Here is a 22,937-nt window from a genome sequence, read left to right as displayed (position 1 = left end):
TTTTAAAGTATTTCTCAAAACAGTGCATTGAAAATGTACTTTTTCAACGTAAACAAATTAAATAAAACTTAATAGACATAATTGATGGGGAGTAAATTAATAAATAATGGTTTGTTTTAACTCTAAGTTCTAAAACTGTTTCAAGCCAATTCCTGATGATAAAAAAAATAAGTGAACTTATCTAAATTGTTCATTAATTACAGATGATTATTGGAAATTTATTAAGTAAATTAAAGGTCTTACATGAATAGCTTTTATATATATATTCATATTTTATTTTTTTAAAAGATCTTGTTAATCCATTGATTATTTATCTTTCAGACATAATTTACAGAATATCTTTATGTATTGTAGATCAAAAGTAATAGGCAATAAATAAATCTATCATCCTTATATATATCAAACATCTAATATATACATTTGTGTATTCAATTATGAGGTCAAATATTTGTATATTGAAGTTGTATATTGCAGGTTCTAGTTATGTAAGACTGAGGTTGATAAGTAATGTGGTCAATTTGATTGGCACCTTAGGAGGTGGGGCATTGTAATCAAAGGTCCACCTTGTCTCTGATTGTTTGGTGATAATGACCACACACAGTTGTCAATCATTATAGTATTGTATCAATACCAAATTACCTAATCAAAATGTTATAAAAAAAGCCTGCACATCAACACACCTTAGTTACATACACTCTTGGATGAACTGCTGCAAAAATATACCATTTTTTTCAGTTAATATGTGTATTATGTGCACATACATGAGAACCATAGGGAACTATATTTCAGTGTGAACACATTTAGTAACAGTAGCTAACCTGTCGTGTTGTTAGGGAGGCCAGTGCCTTAGTAAAGATTTAGAATAAGTTCTAATCTTTCCAAAAACAAACTATACACATGGAAAAATGTATTGCAACACCAAATTGAAATTCAAATTAAAAAAACACTTTTTATTTTTTTGTTAAATAATTTGTTGAAATAGAATTAGTTAAACATTATTTAAATATCACCTGAAGTTTAATCAATAAATATCGACTCTATCAGTTCTTATCTGCACATGCAGCTACTGAAAGTACTGTACTCGTAAACACTAAAACAGATGTTTTAATCCTCATTGTTTTCAACACTTAAAATAACCAAGTTTAGAAATTTATGTTATTGACACCTTGTAATTGGTCATCTACAACTAATAACTGCAGCAAGATGGCAGACATTCAGCATGAGGGAAGCAGGTATGTCGCTGTGATAATTGCACGTATTGTTGGTCATCACCATTCCACCATAAGTCATTTTGAGAATAAAAATCAGGCAAGAAACGATGTTAAAGACCTTCCGAGGTCAAGAAGACCCCCTATAACATCTTCTAGGGAAAATAAAGCATAATGAAGGTTGGTCAGAAGGAAACCCATTGCAAACAATACAATCCTAAAAAGAGAATGATGACCATACAGGAGCCTTTAAACAAGAACTGTTCGAGATCGGCTCATCGCTACTGGTTATCGTGCCATAATACCATTTCGGTGACCTTTGCCTACGAACAGACACACAGATGCCCGTATCAAATATAGTGCAGAGCTCTCGCCAAAGTTGGAAATTAGCGTCGTTGAGGAAGATCCATTGTTCCAATGAAATTCGGTTTATCTTCCTTGGCCCAATCGTAGCCCGAATTTGGACCATATCGAGCATATTTGGGCAAGGTTGGGCGGTATTTACCACCCCTGGTATTTACCGGTGGCATTTACCGGTATTTACCGCCCCGGACAATACTCTTCAAGTGGTCAATACTGGCAAATACTGGTCAATTGAAATTTTCATGGTGGTTTTTACTATTTACTTAAGGAAAAACTTTATTAAAAGTAAAATATATTTAATTTTTAATCTTTAGCAAGCTGGGTCAGCTGATATGAATGAATTTGATATGTTTTATTCATCTTTAACACTTATACCTCCAAATTTAGTCCTTATATTATAAATTATGATATTATAAACTATAGATTTATAAAGAATTGACATATTAATTATTTCAACAGTTGTAAATCCAGATATTATTTTAATTGAAAATACATATTTTTTACAGGTAAATAATACAGGTAAATGCAGTTACAGGTGCCCTAGTGGCTATCACCTGGCATGTGCTAGGTGTGTTAATTGATTACTAAAACAACAGCCCCCAATTTATTGATGACAAAACATAGGTTGAAAGTAATAAAAGGGATATTTGTAGATGCTCTTCAACAATAAAATGTTTCCTGTTTATTCAACTGTGAAATCATCTTTTCCTACAGTAAATGGAAGGTACAAAGGACCTTAAACTTACTCTTAGCATGCTTATGGCTTCTGAGCCACCTTGACTTTAACTCCAAACGGAAACGTACAGACCATATTTGGAACTTTTATACAATATTTGAATACAATAACAAAACCAGTGCATACATGTGCATAATGCTATAGTCAGTGCAAAAGTCACCTGAAGAGTTCCCTTAGCAGAGACTAAACAGTTTTTAGCTTTTGTACTAAAAAGTAATTGTATATGTAAATCACTGTTTATAAAGAATTTACAATAAAAATAGGAATGAGAACATTTAGATTGACTTTAACACTTTCATTATTTCATTGCTAACAGTAATTGACCATTGTAGAGAGTGGTTTTAATAGTATTGTCCACCTAAAATTTCAATCGACCAGTATTTGCCAGTAAATGCCAGTATTTCCCGGTATTTACCGGTATTTACCGCTGGCATGGTCAATACTAGTATTGACCACTTTTTTGCCAACCTTGTATTTGGGACACTATTGGGCGCAAAGTGCATGTAAGGACACCCCATTTCAAACAAGTCATGAAATAAGCAATACCCTTTGTCAAGAATGGTTACTGCTAGCTTAGCAACAAATTAGTCGACTTATTGCAGGAATCGGAAGACGTTAAGATGCGGTTATCTGTTTGAATGGAGGCTGCGCACAAAGTACTAATTCTTTGGCGTATAACGATCAACCATGATGTGAACAATCATCTAAAGATTTATTTTGAAATGTCTGACATTGTAAAGTTTGACTACCGTAAAAGTTGTAAAATGCATTTTTTTGTACAAAAAACACTTCATTTTGTTATAAAAATTTTGGTTACATATAACTTTTTTTTTCATACATTTTTTTATCGTTTTAAAGCCTATGTTATCATTAACTACGTTTCAATATTATTTTACAAATATTTTATCATATTTCATCCAAAATAAGAGACTGATTTTTCAAGTTTTAAAAAATCAAGGTGTTGCAATACTTTTTTCCATGTGTATATTTTTTTAAAGTCATTAATGACATCATTCGAATTTTCAGTAATTTTGAAAACTTTTCAGTAATCATTCAAAAACGTGAATTTACCAAAAAATTACTGACGAATGGTTGCAAAGTGATGTGCAAAAACATGTTTCTTTAAACAAGTTATCTGAAGTATGTATTCCAGAAAGGGGGGAAAGCTACTTCATAAAATGCAAGTTTGCCTCTTCGGAAGTCAGTTAGTTACCAAGCGATAGGTCAATAACTCCTGAGAAACTGGAAGCATTACGTTGGCATTTTCTAAATACCGGACCAGGCTGGAAAAGCAATGATAAAAATCCGCATTTTACAAAATTAAACGGCAATGACGGGGAATCTGTAACTATTCGACTTGGACTGTAATAGCGTAGTTTTGATTGCAAAATTGCAACCAGGTGCTCCGCAGAGCGCAGCTTTATACGACCGCAGAGGTCGAACCCTGAACAGTTTGGGCAAGTATGGACAAAACATTCAAGCGTGATACAGCTCTGAATTTGGATTGTGATCAAATTTTTGACATTACATGGTTTTTTTTTTCACAAAACAAATGTCAAGATTTTACAAATCAATTAAAGATTTCTTCTTCAAACTTTTTAAATCTAAAATTAAATAGTTGACACAGCATAGGTTTCTGACACAGAATGAATGTGGTCTAATGAACTTAAAAGTTTTTTTTTGCCTTTGAGCAATTCACTATGCTGTTGAATATTAATCCTCTCAAAAAAATGTTTGAAGAAATTTTCTTTTTATTTATGAAATCTGAAATGAGAAAAATTTAAACCCCCCCCCTTTTTTCACATCCCCGTTTCCCTTTCTCCAAAACTGATATCAATTCAAATTTCTAATGGAGTTTGCAACAATAACTACTCTTTTAAATACATCATAAAATATTAAAATGTAAAATAAAGTGCTTGTTATCACTGAATGGTAAAGATTGGTTGGTAGTAAAAGTGAATATACATTGTTTATTGTATAAAACAATAAAAAAAACTTCATCAGCAACATTTTATATTGGCAAATTTCCAATGAAGTTATTTACATAAAGTTATTGGCAAATAAAAATAGAAAATGACATCATAGTCATGTCTGGCAAATGTCCAACATACATTATCTAAAAACATTTTAGATAAGATAAGGAAAAAAAGCTTCATCAGCAACATTTTATATTGGCAAATTTCCAATGAAGTTATTTACATAAAGTTATTGGCAAATAAAAATAGAAAATGACATCATAGTCATGTCTGGCAAATTTCCAACATATATTATCAACTACTATTCTATACAAAGAAAGATAACTCCAATTGAAATTAATTGCTATTGCACAATATTGTGCAATTAGATATTTCTTGCTATTGTGCAATACTGTGCAATTGAAAATTTCTTGCTATTGCACAATACTTGATATGGAATCCTGATTTGGACCAACTTGAAAACTGGGCCCATAATCAAAAATCAAAGTACATATTTAGATAAAGCATATCAAATAAGCCCAAGAATTTAATTTTTGTTAAAATCAAACTTAGTTTAATTTTGGACCCTTTGGACCTTAATGTAGACCAATTTGAAAACTGGACCAAAAATTAAGAATCTACATACACAGTTAGATTTGGCATATCAAAGAACCCATTTATTCAATTTTTGATGAAATCAAACAAAGTTTAATTTTGGACCCCCATTTGGACCAACTTGAAAACTAGGCCAATAATTAAAAATCTAAGTACATTTTTAAATTCAGCATATCAAAGAACCCCAAGGATTCAATTTTTGTTAAAATCAAACTAAGTTTAATTTTGGACCCTTTGGACCTTAATGTAGACCAATTTGAAAACGGGACCAAAAATTAAGAATCTACATACATAGTTAGATTCGGCATATCAAAGAACCCCAATTATTCAATTTTTGATGAAATCACACAAAGTTCAATTTTGGACCCTTTGGGCCCCTTATTCCTAAACTGTTAGGACCAAAACTCCCAAAATCAAACCCAACCTCCCTTTTATGGTCATAAACCTTGTATTTAAATTTCATAGATTTCTATTTACTTATACTAAAGTTATGGTGCAAAAACCAAAAATAATGCTTATTTGGGCCACTTTTTGGCCCCTAATTCATAAACTGTTGTGACCTCAACTCCAAAAATCAATCCCAACCTTCCTTTTGTGGTCATAAACCTTGTGTTAAAATTTCATTGATTTCTATTTACTTATACTAAAGTTATTGTGCGAAAACCAAGAATAATGCTTATTTGGGCCCTTTTTTGGCCCTTAATTCCTAAACTGTTGGAACCAAAACTCCCAAAATCTATCCCAACCTTCCTTTTGTGGTCATAAACCTTGCGTCAAAATTTCATAGATTTCTATTCACTTAAACTAAAGTTATAGTGCGAAAACCAAGAAAATGCATATTTGGGCCCTTTTTGGCCCCTAATTCCTAAAATGTTGGGACCAAAACTCCCAAAATCAATCCCAACCTTCCTTTTGTGGTCATAAACCTTGTGTTAAAATTTCATTGATTTCTATTAACTTTTACTAAAGTTAGAGTGCGAAAACTAAAAGTATTCGGACGACGACAACGTGATAGCAATATACGACGAAAAATTTTTCAAATTTTGCGGTCGTAAAAAAATCGTAATGGTTGGTATCTATGCAACAGTATAAAAACCTTTTCATTTCTCATCCTTTTTATATTTCTCATAAATTTACATATATTAATTCCCTATTCAAGTATAACTTAATATGTTAAAACTTCAAGTAAAAAAATTTCAACATTCTAATTTATTTACCTTGATTGCATAATGCTGTAAAGAGACTGTCCTTCCCTCCAAGCTGCCATTTCTGATCAACAAAGAACCTGTGTCCTTCTGGATGGGAGAGCCATTGTAATGAAGCTGGTACATGATCTGGACTCAAAACACAGAACTTCCTAGCTCGGCCCAGAAAGTACCTCTGAAAAAAAGGGTTACTATCAAGCCAGATACAGGCAATATTTGTTTAACTCTGACTATTTTAAGAAACAGGCAATGTTTATTATACTCTAAGGCCAGACTTTTTTTTATTATCTGTTTAACGAGATCTGCTGACTCCAATTTCCCGATTTTAGAATAAAAACAAGAATGTGTCCAAAGTACACGGATGCCCCACTCGCACTATCATTTTCCATGTTTAATGGATCGTGAAAATGGGTAAAAAATATAGATAGGCATAAAAATTAGAAAGATCATATCAAGATCATATCATAGGGAACATGTGTACTAAGTTTCAAGTTGATTGGACTTCAACTTCATCAAAAACTACCTTGACCAAAAAGTTTAACCTGAAACTCGCACTTTCATTTTCTATGTTCAGTGGAACATGAAATTGCGGTCAAAAGTTTAATTTGTCTTTAAAATTAGAAAGATCATATCATAAGGAACATATATATGTACTAAGTTTCAAGTTGATTGGACTTCAGCTTCCTTGACCAAAAACTTTAACCTGAAGCGGGACAGACGGACGAACGAACAGACTAACGTACGCACAGACCAGAAAACATAATGCCCCTCTACTATCGTAGGTGGGGCATAATAAAAGAAGTGCTTCTTTCTTTTGTTTTTATTTATCCTGCCGACTGTTACGAAATTATCAGAACAAATATAAAATCTGTGGTTTACCAGTGTTTACAATACCCGCTTTCTTCATCGGTAATATTTAATTTTTACCAAGTCCATGAAACAGCAATTTTAAAGTAAAGAAATTAAAGGCATAAATGATTTATGACTTCAAAAAAGAGGCTAAAGCAATGATTTTTAAGCTGGTGGCATGTTTTTTTCATAAAAACAATTTGTTTAAAACCACTTTCCACGGTACTTGTTACATGAGAGAGTACATCAAATTATTCTAACTTTTTGCTAAATGAGCTATTACTTCATTAGAACTTGGTGAAATTAACCTGAAGTAAATATGTAATCTATGTATTGCATTAAAAATGTCATATTCCTTTCCAAACATTGTTTATTTTTGTTAAGTTTTCTTTGTCCAACATTTAAATTATTGGGCATATTATTGAATAATATTGTAGAACTACAGATAAGAGTCTGTATTTAATGGGAAGTGGACACGCTATGACCGAAATCTAGATTCTTGCGATAATGACTAAGGCCACATGAATGGCAGTGCTGACAGACAAAAATTGATCCCAAAAGGAAAAATTCCACATTCCACATGCATTAACATACTTTTGGTTAAAAATTTTTGATTACTACATTGGTTGCAATGAATTACATTGATTTCCCAGTTAAATAAAAAATGATAATTTAACATGTGAAATAAATGTGGTTATTTCACTCTCTGACGTCATACAACAATAACGTTGTCAAGATGTCGATAACGGCAGATCAGAACGAATTGTAAATGCGTAGAAAAAAGTCAGTTACTTTCATGTTTTACATTAATTTCTTTAAAAAAAGCCATTTGCCAATGGCAATGTAATAAAAAGAATAACAAATTAAAGAATTCAAATATCGAAAAATATTCAACTCTTGATCGAACAACACTGATAATTAACTCATGCGCTACGTGCATTCGTGAATTAATGTGTTGTTTAGTCACTCGTTGAATATTTTTCTCTATTTGAATTCTTCCATTAGTTATTCTATAATTAATGTTTATGTTTCCTTTTTAATGCATTGTTTCAATTTATAAGTTAAAGTTATATACAGTATATACATGCAAATAGTTATCAAACATACACTTAGAGGTTTTCTGACTGGTAATATACATTTCTAGTATATATGCAGGGAGGTTGATATATTTGCCTGCTGCATATGCATGAATCTAAATTAGAGGACATACAGACTGAAACTAGATGTGTCAAAGCGACACAAATGGCCCTGTCTCGAAAGGTTGAAAAATGTGCAATTTCAATAACACATGTGGACACAAACATCATGGTAGTCTCACATATCAAGAATCAGCTCAAAATCTGGAGGCGTATAAAAAAAGTCTGTATAACTGTGATTTTCAACAATTTTCAAAGTTGTAAACCCAAAATTAGCAGAGCGAAACAAAACTTAAACTTGATCTGTAACTAGTCATGGTTTGCTCACATACTAAAAATCAGCCCAATATCTGAAAGCATTTAGAAAAAAGTTCTGTATAACTGATTTTCAAAAATGTATCATAGTCCAAAGCCCAAAATTACAGCAAAAAATTGCAGAGCGGAAGGAAACTTAAACTTGATCTGTAACTCATCATGGGTAACTCACATACCATAAATCAGTCCTATATTTGAAAGCGTTATGAAAAAAAGTCTGTATAACTGTGATTTTCAACAATTTATCAAAGTCCATAGCCCCCAATTTTGGCATGATTTAGCCAAGCAGAACAAAACTTTAACTTGATCTGTAACTCATAATGGTGAACTCAAATACCAAAAATCAGCCCAATATCTGTAGGCGTTTAGAAAAAAAATCTGTATAACTGTGATTTTCAACAATTTATTAAAGTCCAAAGCCAGTAATTTCGTCAAAAATTAGTGGAGCGGAACAAAACTTAAACTTGATCTGTAACTCATCATGGTAAACTCACATACCAAAAATCAGCCCAATATCTGAAGTCGTTTAGAAAAAAACTCTGTATAATGGTTTGTTGCAGAATAACAGAATATCAGAATTTCGGACAAGGGTATAACTATAATATGGCAACGAAAACTCGGGGCCATAAAAACGTTTTTTATGTTCATATTAATAGAAGGGTTAATATACTGGTCTGTTTTCATTTCATTGTTCTTGTATTTTAAGAAATTCTAAAAAAAAATTTACAAAAAAGGTCACTTTTAAAGGTTTTATTTTTATTTTTAGTGTCAACTGGACCAAAGTTGAACAGATAAAAAAAGAGTCTTGCCTTACTATCTTTATTATATAAGGAACATGCAATAATTGTTATACTCCTAGTATCAAGTCAGGAACAGGCAATGTTTGTTATACTCTTACTATAGGTAGTTTTTTTTTAGAGTTCTTTATATTCAAACCAAGTTAATACTGATTATATATACTAACCGAAAGAAAAAGTGTTTTCCATAGTGGGTTAACTTGCAGTCTGAGTGCTGACGTGGCATATATTTCAGATAATTGAATCATGGACATGGAATCACCACTTGCTTCAGCCAAATTAACGGCACAAAGACCAATATGCAAACCTGTCCACTTCCCACCAGCAATATGACCTACAATAAATATAAGAAATTGCAAAAAAAACAGCACTTCAAGACATCATGTAATACTATTGTTTCAGAAAAAGGGAGAAGGTCTGGTACCATTTAAATGTTTAATCCCGCTGCAAATGTTTGCACCTGTCCTAAGTCAGGAATCTGATGTACAGTAGTTGTTGTTTGTTTATGTAATTTATACATGTTTCTCTTTCTTGTTTTTTTATATAGATTAGACCATTGGTTTTCCCATTTGAATGGTTTTACACTAGTAATTTTGGTGCCCTTTATAGCTTTTTGTTTTTGGTGTGAGCCAAGGCTCCGTGTTGAAGGCCGTACATTGACCTATAATGGTCTTACTTTTATAAATTGTTATTTGGAGGGATAGTTGTCTCATTGGCACTTACACCACATCTTCCTATATCCAGATATCTATGTTATAATATTTGTAATTTGACTGAGAAAATGATACATTTTTCAACAACATAACTGATGAAACTGACCTGTCATATGCATCTGGTTAAGCTTGTGGTAGACAACTGCAGCATATTTTGCAGACAACATCACATCATCATTGGAACGTCTTCTAATTGACCCAGATTTCAAACACAGCCATTTTCCAAGGTACAGCTGATGAGAAATTTGACGGAATAAATTCCATGCAAGAGAAGAGAACAAATCTAAATTTGATGTAGGCAAAGGTCTGCCAATACATTGCAATGCCTTTCTGTATTGTTCAGTAGCCCAGGAATATTCTGCCTAAAATTGTATAGAAAAACAAAAGTCAAAATATTTAGAGTCATTGATTGAAGTCAAGCAGCAAATATTCCCACTCTTAATACAGTTCCATATGACTGGAATATGAAATCTACTTTGTTCTCAACCAAAACGATGAGCTAGATTTTTTAACATGACAACTCATTAGGGAATGACCGTTGGAATATATTTCACATAATTATGAACAAATTATTATAACTTTGAGCCAATCTCCCATAGCTCTTACTCTTAAATGCTGTAGGATTAGATGAGGAGTTTGTTGTTAAATTTTGAAAACATGTTCAAAATGACATTCACCCACATTTTGTTTTCAAATTTTTTGGTGTACAGTGCACTGCCAAAAGAATACAAAACCAGGTGCTCCGCAGGGCGCAGCTTTATACGACCGCAGAGGTCGAACCCTGAACAGTTGGGGCAAGTATGGACAAAACATTCAAGCGTGATACAGCTCTGAATTTGGATTGTGATCAAATTTTTGACATTACATGGGTTTTTTTACAAAAAACAAATGTCAAGATTTTACAAATCAATTAAAGATTTCTTCTTATTTAAATCTAAAATTAAATAGTTGACACAGCATAGGTTTCTGACACAGAATGAATGTGGTCTAATGAACTTAAAAGTTTTTTTTTGCCTTTGAGCAATTCACTATGCTGTTGAATATTAATCCTCTCAAAAAAATGTTTGAAGAAATTTTCTTTTTATTTATGAAATCTGAAATGAGAAAAATTTAACCCCCCCCTTTTTTCACATCCCTGTTTCCCTTTTTCCAAAACTGATATCAATTCAAATTTCTAATGGAGTTTGCAACAATAACTACTCTTTTAAATACATCATAAAATATTAAAATGTAAAATAAAGTGCTTGTTATCACTGAATGGTAAAGATTGGTTGGTAGTAAAAGTGAATATACATTGTTTATTGTATAAAACAATAAAAAAAACTTCATCAGCAACATTTTATATTGGCAAATTTCCAATGAAGTTATTTACATAAAGTTATTGGCAAATAAAAATAGAAAATGACATCATAGTCATGTCTGGCAAATTTCCAACATACATTATCTAAAACATTTTAGATAAGATAAGGAAAAAAAGCTTCATCAGCAACATTTTATATTGGCAAATTTCCAATGAAGTTATTTACATAAAGTTATTGGCAAATAAAAATAGAAAATGACATCATAGTCATGTCTGGCAAATTTCCAACATATATTATCAACTACTATTCTATACAAAGAAAGATAACTCCAATTGAAAATTAATTGCTATTGCACAATATTGTGCAATTAGATATTTCTTGCTATTGTGCAATACTGTGCAATTGAAAATTTCTTGCTATTGCACAATACTTGATATGGAATCCTGATTTGGACCAACTTGAAAACTGGGCCCATAATCAAAAATCAAAGTACATATTTAGATAAAGCATATCAAATAAGCCCAAGAATTTAATTTTTGTTAAAATCAAACTTAGTTTAATTTGGACCCTTTGGACCTTAATGTAGACCAATTTGAAAACTGGACCAAAAATTAAGAATCTACATACACAGTTAGATTTGGCATATCAAAGAACCCATTTATTCAATTTTTGAAGAAATCAAACAAAGTTTAATTTTGGACCCCCATTTAGACCAACTTGAAAACTAGGCCAATAATTAAAAATCTAAGTACATTTTTAAATTCAGCATATCAAAGAACCCCAAGGATTCAATTTTTGTTAAAATCAAACTAAGTTTAATTTTGGACCCTTTGGACCTTAATGTAGACCAATTTGAAAACGGGACCAAAAATTAAGAATCTACATACATAGTTAGATTCGGCATATCAAAGAACCCCAATTATTCAATTTTTGATGAAATCACACAAAGTTCAATTTTGGACCCTTTGGGCCCCTTATTCCTAAACTGTTAGGACCAAAACTCCCAAAATCAAACCCAACCTTCCTTTTATGGTCATAAACCTTGTGTTTAAATTTCATAGATTTCTATTTACTTATACTAAAGTTATGGTGCAAAAACCAAAAATAATGCTTAATAGGGCCCCTTTTTGGCCCCTAATTCATAAACTGTTGTGACCTCAACTCCAAAAATCAATCCCAACCTTCCTTTTGTGGTCATAAACCTTGTGCTAAAATTTCATTGATTTCTATTTACTTATACTAAAGTTATTGTGCGAAAACCAAGAATAATGCTTATTTGGGCCCTTTTTTGGCCCTTAATTCCTAAACTGTTGGAACCAAAACCCCCAAAATCAATCCCAACCTTCCTTTTGTGGTCATAAACCTTGTGTCAAAATTTCATAGATTTCTATTCACTTAAACTAAAGTTATAGTGCGAAAACCAAGAAAATGCTTATTTGGGCCCTTTTTGGCCCCTAATTCCTAAAATGTTGGGACCAAAACTCCCAAAATCAATACCAACCTTCCTTTTGTGGTCATAAACCTTGTGTTAAAATTTCATAGATTTCCATTCACTTTTACTAAAGTTAGAGTGCGAAAACTAAAAGTATTCGGACGCCGGACGCCGCCGACGACGACGACGACGACAACGACGACGACGACGACCCAGACGCCAACGTGATAGCAATATACGACGAAAAATTTTTCAAATTTTGCGGTCGTATAACAAGTATTCAAACATTTATGTAACACTCTTCTTTAAATTTTAATTGGAATTGGATTACCTCCCTTACACTGCTTTAAAATTGTCTAAATTGTTCTTTAACAGAAAAACCCTTGTCCCCCCTTTTTTTGCCCCTAATTGCTTAATGATTTGATCCATTACCCCCTTATAACCATCCCTTTGTAGTATGGAAATTTGTGGTTTAATTTCAGAGAGTTTATACACTAAAACACAAGTTATTGACTGAAAACTAGTGTTTTATTTTTGTACTTTCAATTCCTAGTTTACTTTCCACAGCAGTCACTGAGACTCAGAGTGAGGGAAGGTATTTCACTTCGTATCTTTTCACCTATTTTCCCACGTTAATTCTAGGAGGAACCCCATTCATAACTCTAAATACATTTCGTTTGGGTCAGTGGTCATGACTCCTTTCAGACACATACCTCGGTTTAAATTGCAATCATTTTCAATATAATACAATGTTTATTGACAGAACGAGTGAATTTTTCTTGAATACCCCTTGAAGTCAAGAAAACTATAAGCATGTGCATAATTACCTAAACAAACCCTGGAGCAAGAACGTATATATTAAATGTTAATTAAACAACCTAGATGGTTCTCTATTTCTTTATAGAAGTACAATATCAAATATCAGTTTCATAACAGTGACATATAAGACAAGAGTGCACACACTTAAATGTCTCGCCTTCTTTACTAATCATTGATATTATGTTGATAGTCCTAAGTATAAAGCTTTATTACAACTGTCACATAAACTTAACATTAACCAAGATAGCTAAACAAAGACCAATGAACCATGAAAATGAGGTCAAGGTCAGATGAACAATGCCAGGCAGACATTTACAGCTAACAAAGCTTCCATATAACAAATATAGTTGACCTATTACTTATAAGTTATAGTTGAAAAATAGACCAAAACACAAAAACTTAACACTGTGCAATGAACCGTGCAATTGAGGTCATGGTCAAATAAACCTGCGGGACTGACATATAGATCATAAAATATTTCCATATACAAAATATAGTTGACCTTTGGCATATGATATTAGATAAAGTTTAATTTTGGACCCCCATTTGGACCAACTTGAAAACTTGGCCAATAATCAAAAATCTAAGTACATTTTTAGATTTAGCATATCAAAGAACCCCAAAGATTCATTTTTTGTTAAAATCAAACTAAGTTTAATTATGGACCCTTTTAACCTTAATGTAGACCAATTTGAAAACGGGACCAAAAATTAAGAATCTACATACACAGTTAGATTCAGCATATCAAAGAACCCCAAAAATTCAATTTTTGATGAAATCAAACAAAGTTTAAATTTGGACCCTTTGGGCCCCTTATTCCTAAACTGTTGGACTCTCAACTCCCAAAATCAAGCCCAACCTTCCTTTTGTGGTCATAAACTTTGTGTCAAAATTTCATAGATTTCTATTTACTTAAACTAAAGTTATAGTGCGAAAACCAAGAAAATGCTTATTTGGGCCCTTTATGGCCCCTAATTCCTTAACTGTTGGGACCAAAACTTCCAAAATCAATCCCAACCTTCCTTTTTTGGTCATAAACCTTGTGTTTTAATTTCATTGATTTCTATTTACTTTAACTAAAGATATAGTGCGAAAACCAAAAGTATTGGAACGACGACGATGCTGACGCCAACGTGATACCAATATACGGCCAAAATTTTTTCAATTTTTGCGGTTGTATAAAAATGGCAAAATTTCTTTAAAAATTACCAATTTGGGAACAGCAACCCAACAACCAGTTGTCCAATTTATCTGAAAATTTCAGGGCAGATAGATATTAACTTGATAAATAAATAACCGCTGTCAGATTTGCTCTAAATGCTTTGGTTTCAAAGTTATAAGCCAAAATCTACATTTTACCCCTATGTTCTATTTTTAGCCATGGCAACCATCTTGGTTGGTTGGCCAGGTCACTGCACACATTTTTTTTTAACTAGATACCTTAATAATGATTGTGGCTAAGTTTGATTAAATTTGGCCCAGTAGTTTCAGAGAAGATTTTTGTAGAAGATTACAAAAATTTACGAAAAATTGGTAAAAAATAAGGCAACAGTAGTATACCGCTGTTCAAAAGACTAGACTATAAAGGGCAATAACTCCTTCAGGGGTCAACTGACCATTTTGGTCATGTTGACTTATTTGTAGATCTTACTTTGCTGAACACTATTGCTAATTACAGTTTATCTCTAGCTATAATAATATTCAAGATAATAACCAAAAACGACAAAATTTCCTTAATATTACTTATTCAGGGGCAGCAACCCAGTAACCGGTTGTCTGATTCATCTGAAAATTTCAGGGCAGATAGATCTTCACTTGATAAACAATGTTACCCCTTGTCAGATTTGCTCTAAATGCTTTGGTTTACACATTTTTCAAACTAGATACCCAATGATGATTGTGGCCAAGTTTGTTAAATTTGGTCCAGTAGTTGCAGGGGAAGATTTTTGTAAAAGTTAACGACGACGACGGATGCCAAGTGATAAAAACACTAAATATAATTACTGCTTAATTCTGATTTTCTGTGTTGTAAAGAACACGCATATAGGTCAAGGGAAATATCAAACATGGAAGATTATGAAAAGAACATTATAGGAAAGTTGTTTAAGTTCAATCCCTTTGTTTGTTTTTACCTTTTAAAGCAAGACAAACATAAGAATCTGAGATGTTCCTTAATGTTTAGAATAAAACGGTTGACGTGAGGGTATGGCCCTCAGCCAATGCCCTTGTTTGGCCCCTTATTCCTAAATGTTCAGGGATGTTAACCCCAAACTGACACCAAGCCTTCCTTTCATTATATGGAACCTTGTGGTACAATGTCAGAGAGATCCATACAGTTCATCATAAGTTATTGTCCCGAAACTTCAAAAATGCTTGTTTTTGGCCCCTAATTCCTAGACTGTTTGCCTCATAACCCTTAAAATAAATCCCAACCTTCTACTTAATGGTATGAACATTGTGGTACAATTTCAGAGTAATTGAAATACTTATACACAAATTATTGTCCTGAAACTAGATAAATGTATGTTTTGGGCCCCCAAAATCTATCCCAACCTTCCTTTATAAGTTATAAAACATTGTCTTTAAAATTTTATTGATTTCTATTTACTTGTTATACTTAAGTTATTATCCGGAAACCATCCATCTTCGGATGACGCTGATGTGATTGTAAACCAACTACCGATTTGGTATGTATAATTTATACCCTGGTTCATGTTTCTTGTCAGAGGGGTGCGCTATATACATGACTACAAACATTTTCTTAGTCTTTTTTTTCAGGTCATAACTCTGACAAAGAAATTGCCAAGTGAAGTGAAGAGTACGGAATATTTTTGCTAAAACCTTGATTGTTTTAATGATTTACATGTTATATATGTAATATTTATCGTATTGTTCTTGATTTGTCATGTTTATTTCAAATAAAATACATTTTATATGTTTGTTGCTACATTTATCGTGTAAATTTGTCTATCTGTTTTGCAATCTGGAAATTTGCCAGGTCTTAATAAAGACACAATAAATCTTTTGTTGTCGGTTAAATTAGCCTCTGTGTTCCTTTTTGTCATAACTCACTGTTTGTATGTGTTCATCATAGAGAGTTGAAGAAAATTGTATGATAATTGAACAAGAGTGCACACGCTGAATTGTCTCCCCTTCTATACTAATCATTGATATTATGTTGATAGTCCTAGGTATAAAGCTAAGCTTTATTACAACTGTCACATAAACTTAACATTAACCAAGATAACTAAACAAAGACCAATGAACCTTGAAAATGAGGTCAAGGTCAGATGAAACATGCCAGGCAGACATGTACAGCTAACAATGCTTCTATACAACATATATAGTTGACCCATTACTTATAGTTTAAGAAAAATAGACCAAAACACAAAAACTTAACACTGTGCAATGAACTGTGAAAATGAGGTCAGGGTAAAATAAAACCTGCGTGATTGACATAAAGATCATAATATATTTCCATACACAAAATATAGTTGACCTATGGCATATAGTATTAGATAAAAAGCCCAAAACTCAAAAACTTAACTTTGACCACTGAACCATGAAAATGAGGTCACGGTCACATGACATCTGCCCGCTAGATATGTACACCTTACAATCATCCCATACAACAAATATAGTAGACCTATTGCATATAGTATGAGAAAAACAGACCAAAACACAAAAATTTAACTATAACCACTGAACCAAAACACAAAAACAAGGTTAAGTTTTGGTGGTCAAGTCCATATCTCAGATAATATAAGCAATAGGGCTAGTATATTCGGTGTATGGAAGGACTGTCGGGTGTACATGTCTAACTGGCAGGTGTCATCTGACCTTGACCTCATTTTCATGGTTAAATAAATAAATAAATAATCTTTATTTCAAGAGGATGATCCCATTAGTTAAAACTAATCTTCCTGAGAGTTCAGTGGTTATAGTTAAATTTTTGTGTTTTGGTCTGTTTTTCTCATACTATATGCAATAGGTCTACTATATTTGTTGTATGGGATGATTGTAAGGTGTACATATCTAGCGGGCAGATGTCATGTGACCGTGACCTCATTTTCATTTTGGAACAGTTTACCAAATGAAATAAAAATGAGTAATACACTTGTATCTTTTAAAACAAAATGTTACAAATTTTTCATCAATTGTGCAAATTAATATGCTTTTTCATTATTATTTAAATACAATTGTATATTGTGTATAATATAACTTTATAATACTCTATGTACTTATAAATATGTTATTATTATTTTGAGGACTCTCAGGAAGATTAGTTTTAACTAATGGGATCATCCTCTTGAAATAAAGATTATTTATTTATTTATTTAACCATGAAAATGAGGTCAAGGTCAGATGACACCTGCCAGTTAGACATGTACACCCGACAGTCCTTCCATACACCGAATATACTAGCCCTATTGCTTATATTATCTGAGATATGGACTTGACCACCAAAACTTAACCTTGTTCACTGATCCATGAAATGAGGTCGAGGTCAAGTGAAAACTGTCTGACAGACATGAGGACCTTGCAAGGTACGCACATGTCAAATATAGTTATCTTATTACTTATAATAAGAGAGAATTCAACATTACAAAAAATTTGAACTTTTTTTTCAAGTGGTCACTGAACCATGAAAGTGAGGTCAAGGACATTGGACATGTGACTGACAGAAACTTCGTAACATGAAGCATCTTTCTACAAAGTATGAAGTATCCAGGTCTTCTACCTTCTAAAATATAAAGCTTTTAAGAAGTGAGCTAACGCCGCTGCCGTAGCCGCAGCCGGATCACTATCCCTATGTCGAGCTTTCTGCAACAAAAGTTGCAGGCTCAACAAAAAACCACACTCGTTTTGAAAAGATAAACGGACATTTTTTCTAATGTATCAGGTGATCGTGAGTCATGTGGGTCAGTCATGTGACTTAATATTGTAAAGTGATGATTTACTCTATGAGAAGTTTATAAATAAGTTTTTACTTCTGTAACTTTTAAACTTTAAAACCGTTCAAGACTTTTAAACTTTTAAACAACTGTTTAAAACTGTTCAAAAAATTAGATTGAAAACATGATAATCCCATAATTGTAACCTGAACGAATTTCATTAGAAACAAGGTCAACCTGTCACTGATTTGTTTTGACATCAATTTGATCCATTGATTGAGGTGTGATAATCCAGATTAACAGCTAGAATCATCAAGCAAAAAATAAAAATAATGAGATTTTAACAATTTATTACAGCACTAATGACATTAATTATAATTATTAGACTGATTCGTAAATAGTGTATTGTTTGAATCAGAACATTAATTTGGATATCTAATCTTGTCCTTGACCAAACTAAAATGAATATTTATCTCAATCTAATAAAATTCTTATTCATTTGTTAGAATATTTGCAGTTTCATATTAATTCCGTAACTTAAGTTTGACAAAATGAACCATGAACACGAGGTCATGGTCAGTTGATTACCAGACAGACATATACACCTTACCATGCTTTCAATCACTCCATACACCAAATATAGTTGATCTATTGCCTATAGTACTAGAAAAACAGACAAAAGAGGACAATGGGAACTGAGATATTGACCTGACCACCAAAACTTAACCTTGATCACTTATCCTTGAAATGAGGTCAGGTGAAAACTGTCTGACAGGCATGAAGATCTTGCAGCGTACGCAAATATAGTTAACCTATTACTCATAATAAGAGGAATTAAGTCTAATTATTTGAACTTATTTAAGTAGTCACTGAACCAAGAAAATGAGGTCAAGGACAATGGACATATGACAACAGGAAACTTCATAACATAAGACATCTATAAACAAAGTATGAAGAATCCACTTACCCTTGACAGATAGAGGTCACCTTGTGTGATATGTCGTAGATAAATCATGGCAGTTTCACTGTTCTTCTTAACTACTGGTTCACCAAATATGAACAGCCTTGTGATTACTCCTATGCAAATTATACCATTCAACATCCACATAAACAGTGTTGGGAAAATCCAGTCCAATGTAGCAGAATCAGACCCTGGAAAAAATGTTATAATACAGGTATATTTAAAATTTTAGGTCATGCCACTTTATTTTCTTCAATTGAATTCAGCTCAAGCTACTTTTAATGAGTTGTTGATTAAGAAATAAGATACAACACCTACTACAAGAAATGGTGACTGGGTCCTTATACAATGCTATAGCTCTGGTTCTTAATATATGATTATTTCCTCCTTTCTTTAAAATTCTTCCAACATTAATAATAGCAGAATTTTCGAAATATTTCTCTATTCATTCTATTACAAGTAAGTTTGTTTCAATTTTGTCAATTTTATGCATTTGATTAACAGTAATTCCGATCCTGTATTATCCAATCAGAAGCCATACAGGATTCTTTTGTGAGTACCATCTTAGGTTAAAAACTTGCAGATTTATGTAAACAAATAATTGGGTTCTTGTAGTTTATTGTACAATCCTAGGTGGCAGCTTTCAGTGAAACTAACTTAATCAGAAGTTATCAAAATGGCTATAATTTTATCATAATTAGATGTACAATTTTGACTGTTAAAAACTCTGGAATGACAAACAAGAATTTTAATCAAATTCAAAAGAAAATCTGCATTCACCAATCCTATCAATAGTGTTACATTTGTAGGCCTACTACGTACTACTATAGCATTCTCAGAACACTATCGTGACAATTGGTGAAAAAAATATTTGAACAGTGTACATTGTATACAATGGTTAATCAATTCCAACAATTAGTGAAATTTAATGTAAACATTCTAAGGAAATTCAAGTTATGGTACAACAAACAAAATAAAATGTAGCTTTGGAAGGTTATATCTGAAAATTGAAAGGGAGATCAGGGGCTGCACTGGCTCCCAAAACATTCGAGCCAGAAAAAATCGCCAGCTCATATATTTTGTCGCCAGTTTTGAAAACTTGGAGCAAACTCTATGATCCATTTAATTTTCTTTGCACTCAGCATGCACTTTACATCATTCAACATGCAATAGTAAGTAAGTTATTGCATAGGGTTTATATACATACAATAAAACAACATGTGTACTTTATTTTCTTTTTGTCAGCATTAACATGATTAATATGTAGAAGAATATAAATTAGCTTATGGTCAGTATATGCTACAGAATAGAGAAAATGTCTTTAAATTAAAATAGAAAGAATAGAAAAAAAATAGTAATTGAATGAAGAAAACAAAATAAGAGGTGTTTAAATTTACAGAATAGTGAAAATTTGTATTAAAAATAAAGAATACAGAAAAAGATGACAAAAGGCATCCTACCCATACTGTTATTAATTAAGACCCTCTTACATTCCATTAACTCAAAAGACCTAAACATTTAAATTCTAAAGCTAGAATTATGTAGACATGTCTAAAGTAGGTATCTTAATCATAGGAAAAATTAAATTGAGTTATCTTTCTTTATTTGGGTGTTGTACATCAGTATGTATGGTCGGATTATGTTTATGTGTATAAGAGTGAGTTGTTCCCCTTATGCCTGTAATTTGTATTTTTGTTTGTGACGTAATCTTTGTCTGATTAAAATGTAGAAATGGAAGCTGATGTGTTTTTATGTGTCTGTATGTAATCACCTCCATCCATTCTACCAGAGCTATTCCACTAGTCTGTAATACAGGTGTGCTCCTTCTTTGGAGGATTAAACACAGTATGTAGAAGAAGAAAATATTATTAACAATGGCGGTCGATTTTGTCATTTTCATATCATAACTGAGGGTAGTATAAAACAAAAAAATTTCTGAATTTGCTATCTTTTACAGGCCATTCATTAGGGGGCGGTACTGGTACTTTTACCCTCCTATGCTATTGACAAGTACAGCCTGAATGTAGGAATTTTTATATAAGATATTCATGGAATAAATTGAAAAGTACCACCTAGAAACGTGGAAAGTACTAGTCAACATGAAAGATAATGAAACCCCAGCTGCTTTTAATAGAAAACAAGTAAAAGGATTGTTTTTTTAAGAAGTTGTCTATGATTTTTGACTTCCTGTCAGTTTCTCTTTCTTCATGCAACTACGGTAAACATTGCAAATTGTGTTGTCGTATGAACATTTCTTCAAATGAAATAGACAAAATGCCGACTGACCAATTTTATTTGAATTAATTAATGACCCATCCATTAAATGGATTACCAGTAACAACAGATTATGACACCGGTTGTAACCGTTGATTAGCTTGGGGTCGTAAACAAAGTCATAAACTTGGCGCCAGGTAAAATTTCATACAATTCTTTTTTAAACTTTTACCAATTAAAATGAAGATCGATATATATTGTCAAGAAATAAAAAACTGACATAGGAAAATGTTGGCGCCAGAAATATCGCCAGCAGCGGTATTTTGTCGCCACATGAAATAAAAAAAATCGCAAATTGCGACATTGGCAATGCACAGCGCGGTCCCATTCTATTAACTTAAGTGAAAATTTTCAATTGAAAATATTTTTTTTTCTTATGACTATCCTACCAGTGTTAAAATGATTTTGAGTTATTGTACAAAGTTGTATGTAACTCTTTTTTAAACAAAGTGTCCATTTTTAAAACATATTTAATAGCAATCTTTTTTTTCAGATTTTCATGTGTCATGTCTGTAGTTAATTAGCATGTTAAGTATAAATGTTTGGTCAATTAAATGCTCTACATTTAAAAATCTCTGGATTATACAGTTCAAATTGTGAACAATAATTTGTTGTCTTACCATCTGATGCTAACAGTGTTCTTCCTCCATGATGGTAACCACGGTTACTTCCATCTGATCCTATAGATCCTATCAAAGACCCAAAAGGGTTAAAAGCAAGGATGGAAAACATAAACACACACAAAGCAAATCTAGATTTGTCTGCCATTCCTCCTACAACAGAACCGGAGTCTGATGAATCTGAATCTGAACTAGGGCTTGGAGTCATGTCAAAGTCATAGGATCCTGGAGGACTGGGTACAGGAGAACCTTTCAGTGAATTGGGAGGAGTTATTATTCCAGTCTTGAGCAAGTCTTCAACATCTGAAACAAGTTAAAGAGTCATAGTTATAATTGAGAAAAAAAGATAAATATACAGAATGTACAGTAAATGTCTACCAAAAGAATATATACAAACTAAAAAAATAATAGTAATCTTAGTAAACTTTTACTTGTCAAGAAGGGTAAGCCATTCATTAATGTTTTTGCATCAAAACTTGATAGCTTGCCCGACTTTTTATAATTTAATTAAGACTTGTGTATATTTAAAATCATACTTACTATGCTTTTGTCCCATTTTCAAAGCCATATTTTCTTGTTTCAGTCTGTTGTTAGCATTAATAAGGAACCTGATGTAGTCTATCGCTTTCTTCAATATAGCTGATTTGTTTAACTGTAAAATTAAGCAATTCCTGTAAAGACTTCAATTTACTGCAGGCATTATTCAATACATACATGTATATATATTATATACAATTGAAATA

At 32.2% G+C, this 22,937-nt stretch overlaps 1 protein-coding gene across 1 annotated transcript in view; it reads right to left on the bottom strand.

Moving 5' to 3' along the window:
* LOC143042518 (sterol regulatory element-binding protein 1-like) overlaps positions 1–22,937 on the bottom strand; it is a 47,719-nt gene that overhangs the window by 15,144 nt on the left and 9,638 nt on the right. Inside the window, exons 4-9 of the mRNA XM_076214873.1 lie at positions 22,735–22,846; positions 22,195–22,497; positions 19,307–19,491; positions 9,999–10,254; positions 9,347–9,513; positions 6,095–6,257 (exon numbers count right to left, since the gene is read on the bottom strand). Of these exons, the coding sequence (XP_076070988.1) occupies positions 6,095–6,257; positions 9,347–9,513; positions 9,999–10,254; positions 19,307–19,491; positions 22,195–22,497; positions 22,735–22,846 (1,186 nt within the window). The remainder of the gene's footprint in view (positions 1–6,094; positions 6,258–9,346; positions 9,514–9,998; positions 10,255–19,306; positions 19,492–22,194; positions 22,498–22,734; positions 22,847–22,937) is intronic.

Source organism: Mytilus galloprovincialis, chromosome 8 (genome assembly GCF_965363235.1).
Source record: "Mytilus galloprovincialis chromosome 8, xbMytGall1.hap1.1, whole genome shotgun sequence".
Classification (NCBI taxonomy): domain Eukaryota; kingdom Metazoa; phylum Mollusca; class Bivalvia; order Mytilida; family Mytilidae; genus Mytilus; species Mytilus galloprovincialis.
Note: the sequence above shows the minus strand (reverse complement) of the source record. Positions and strands in the feature narration are given on the sequence as shown.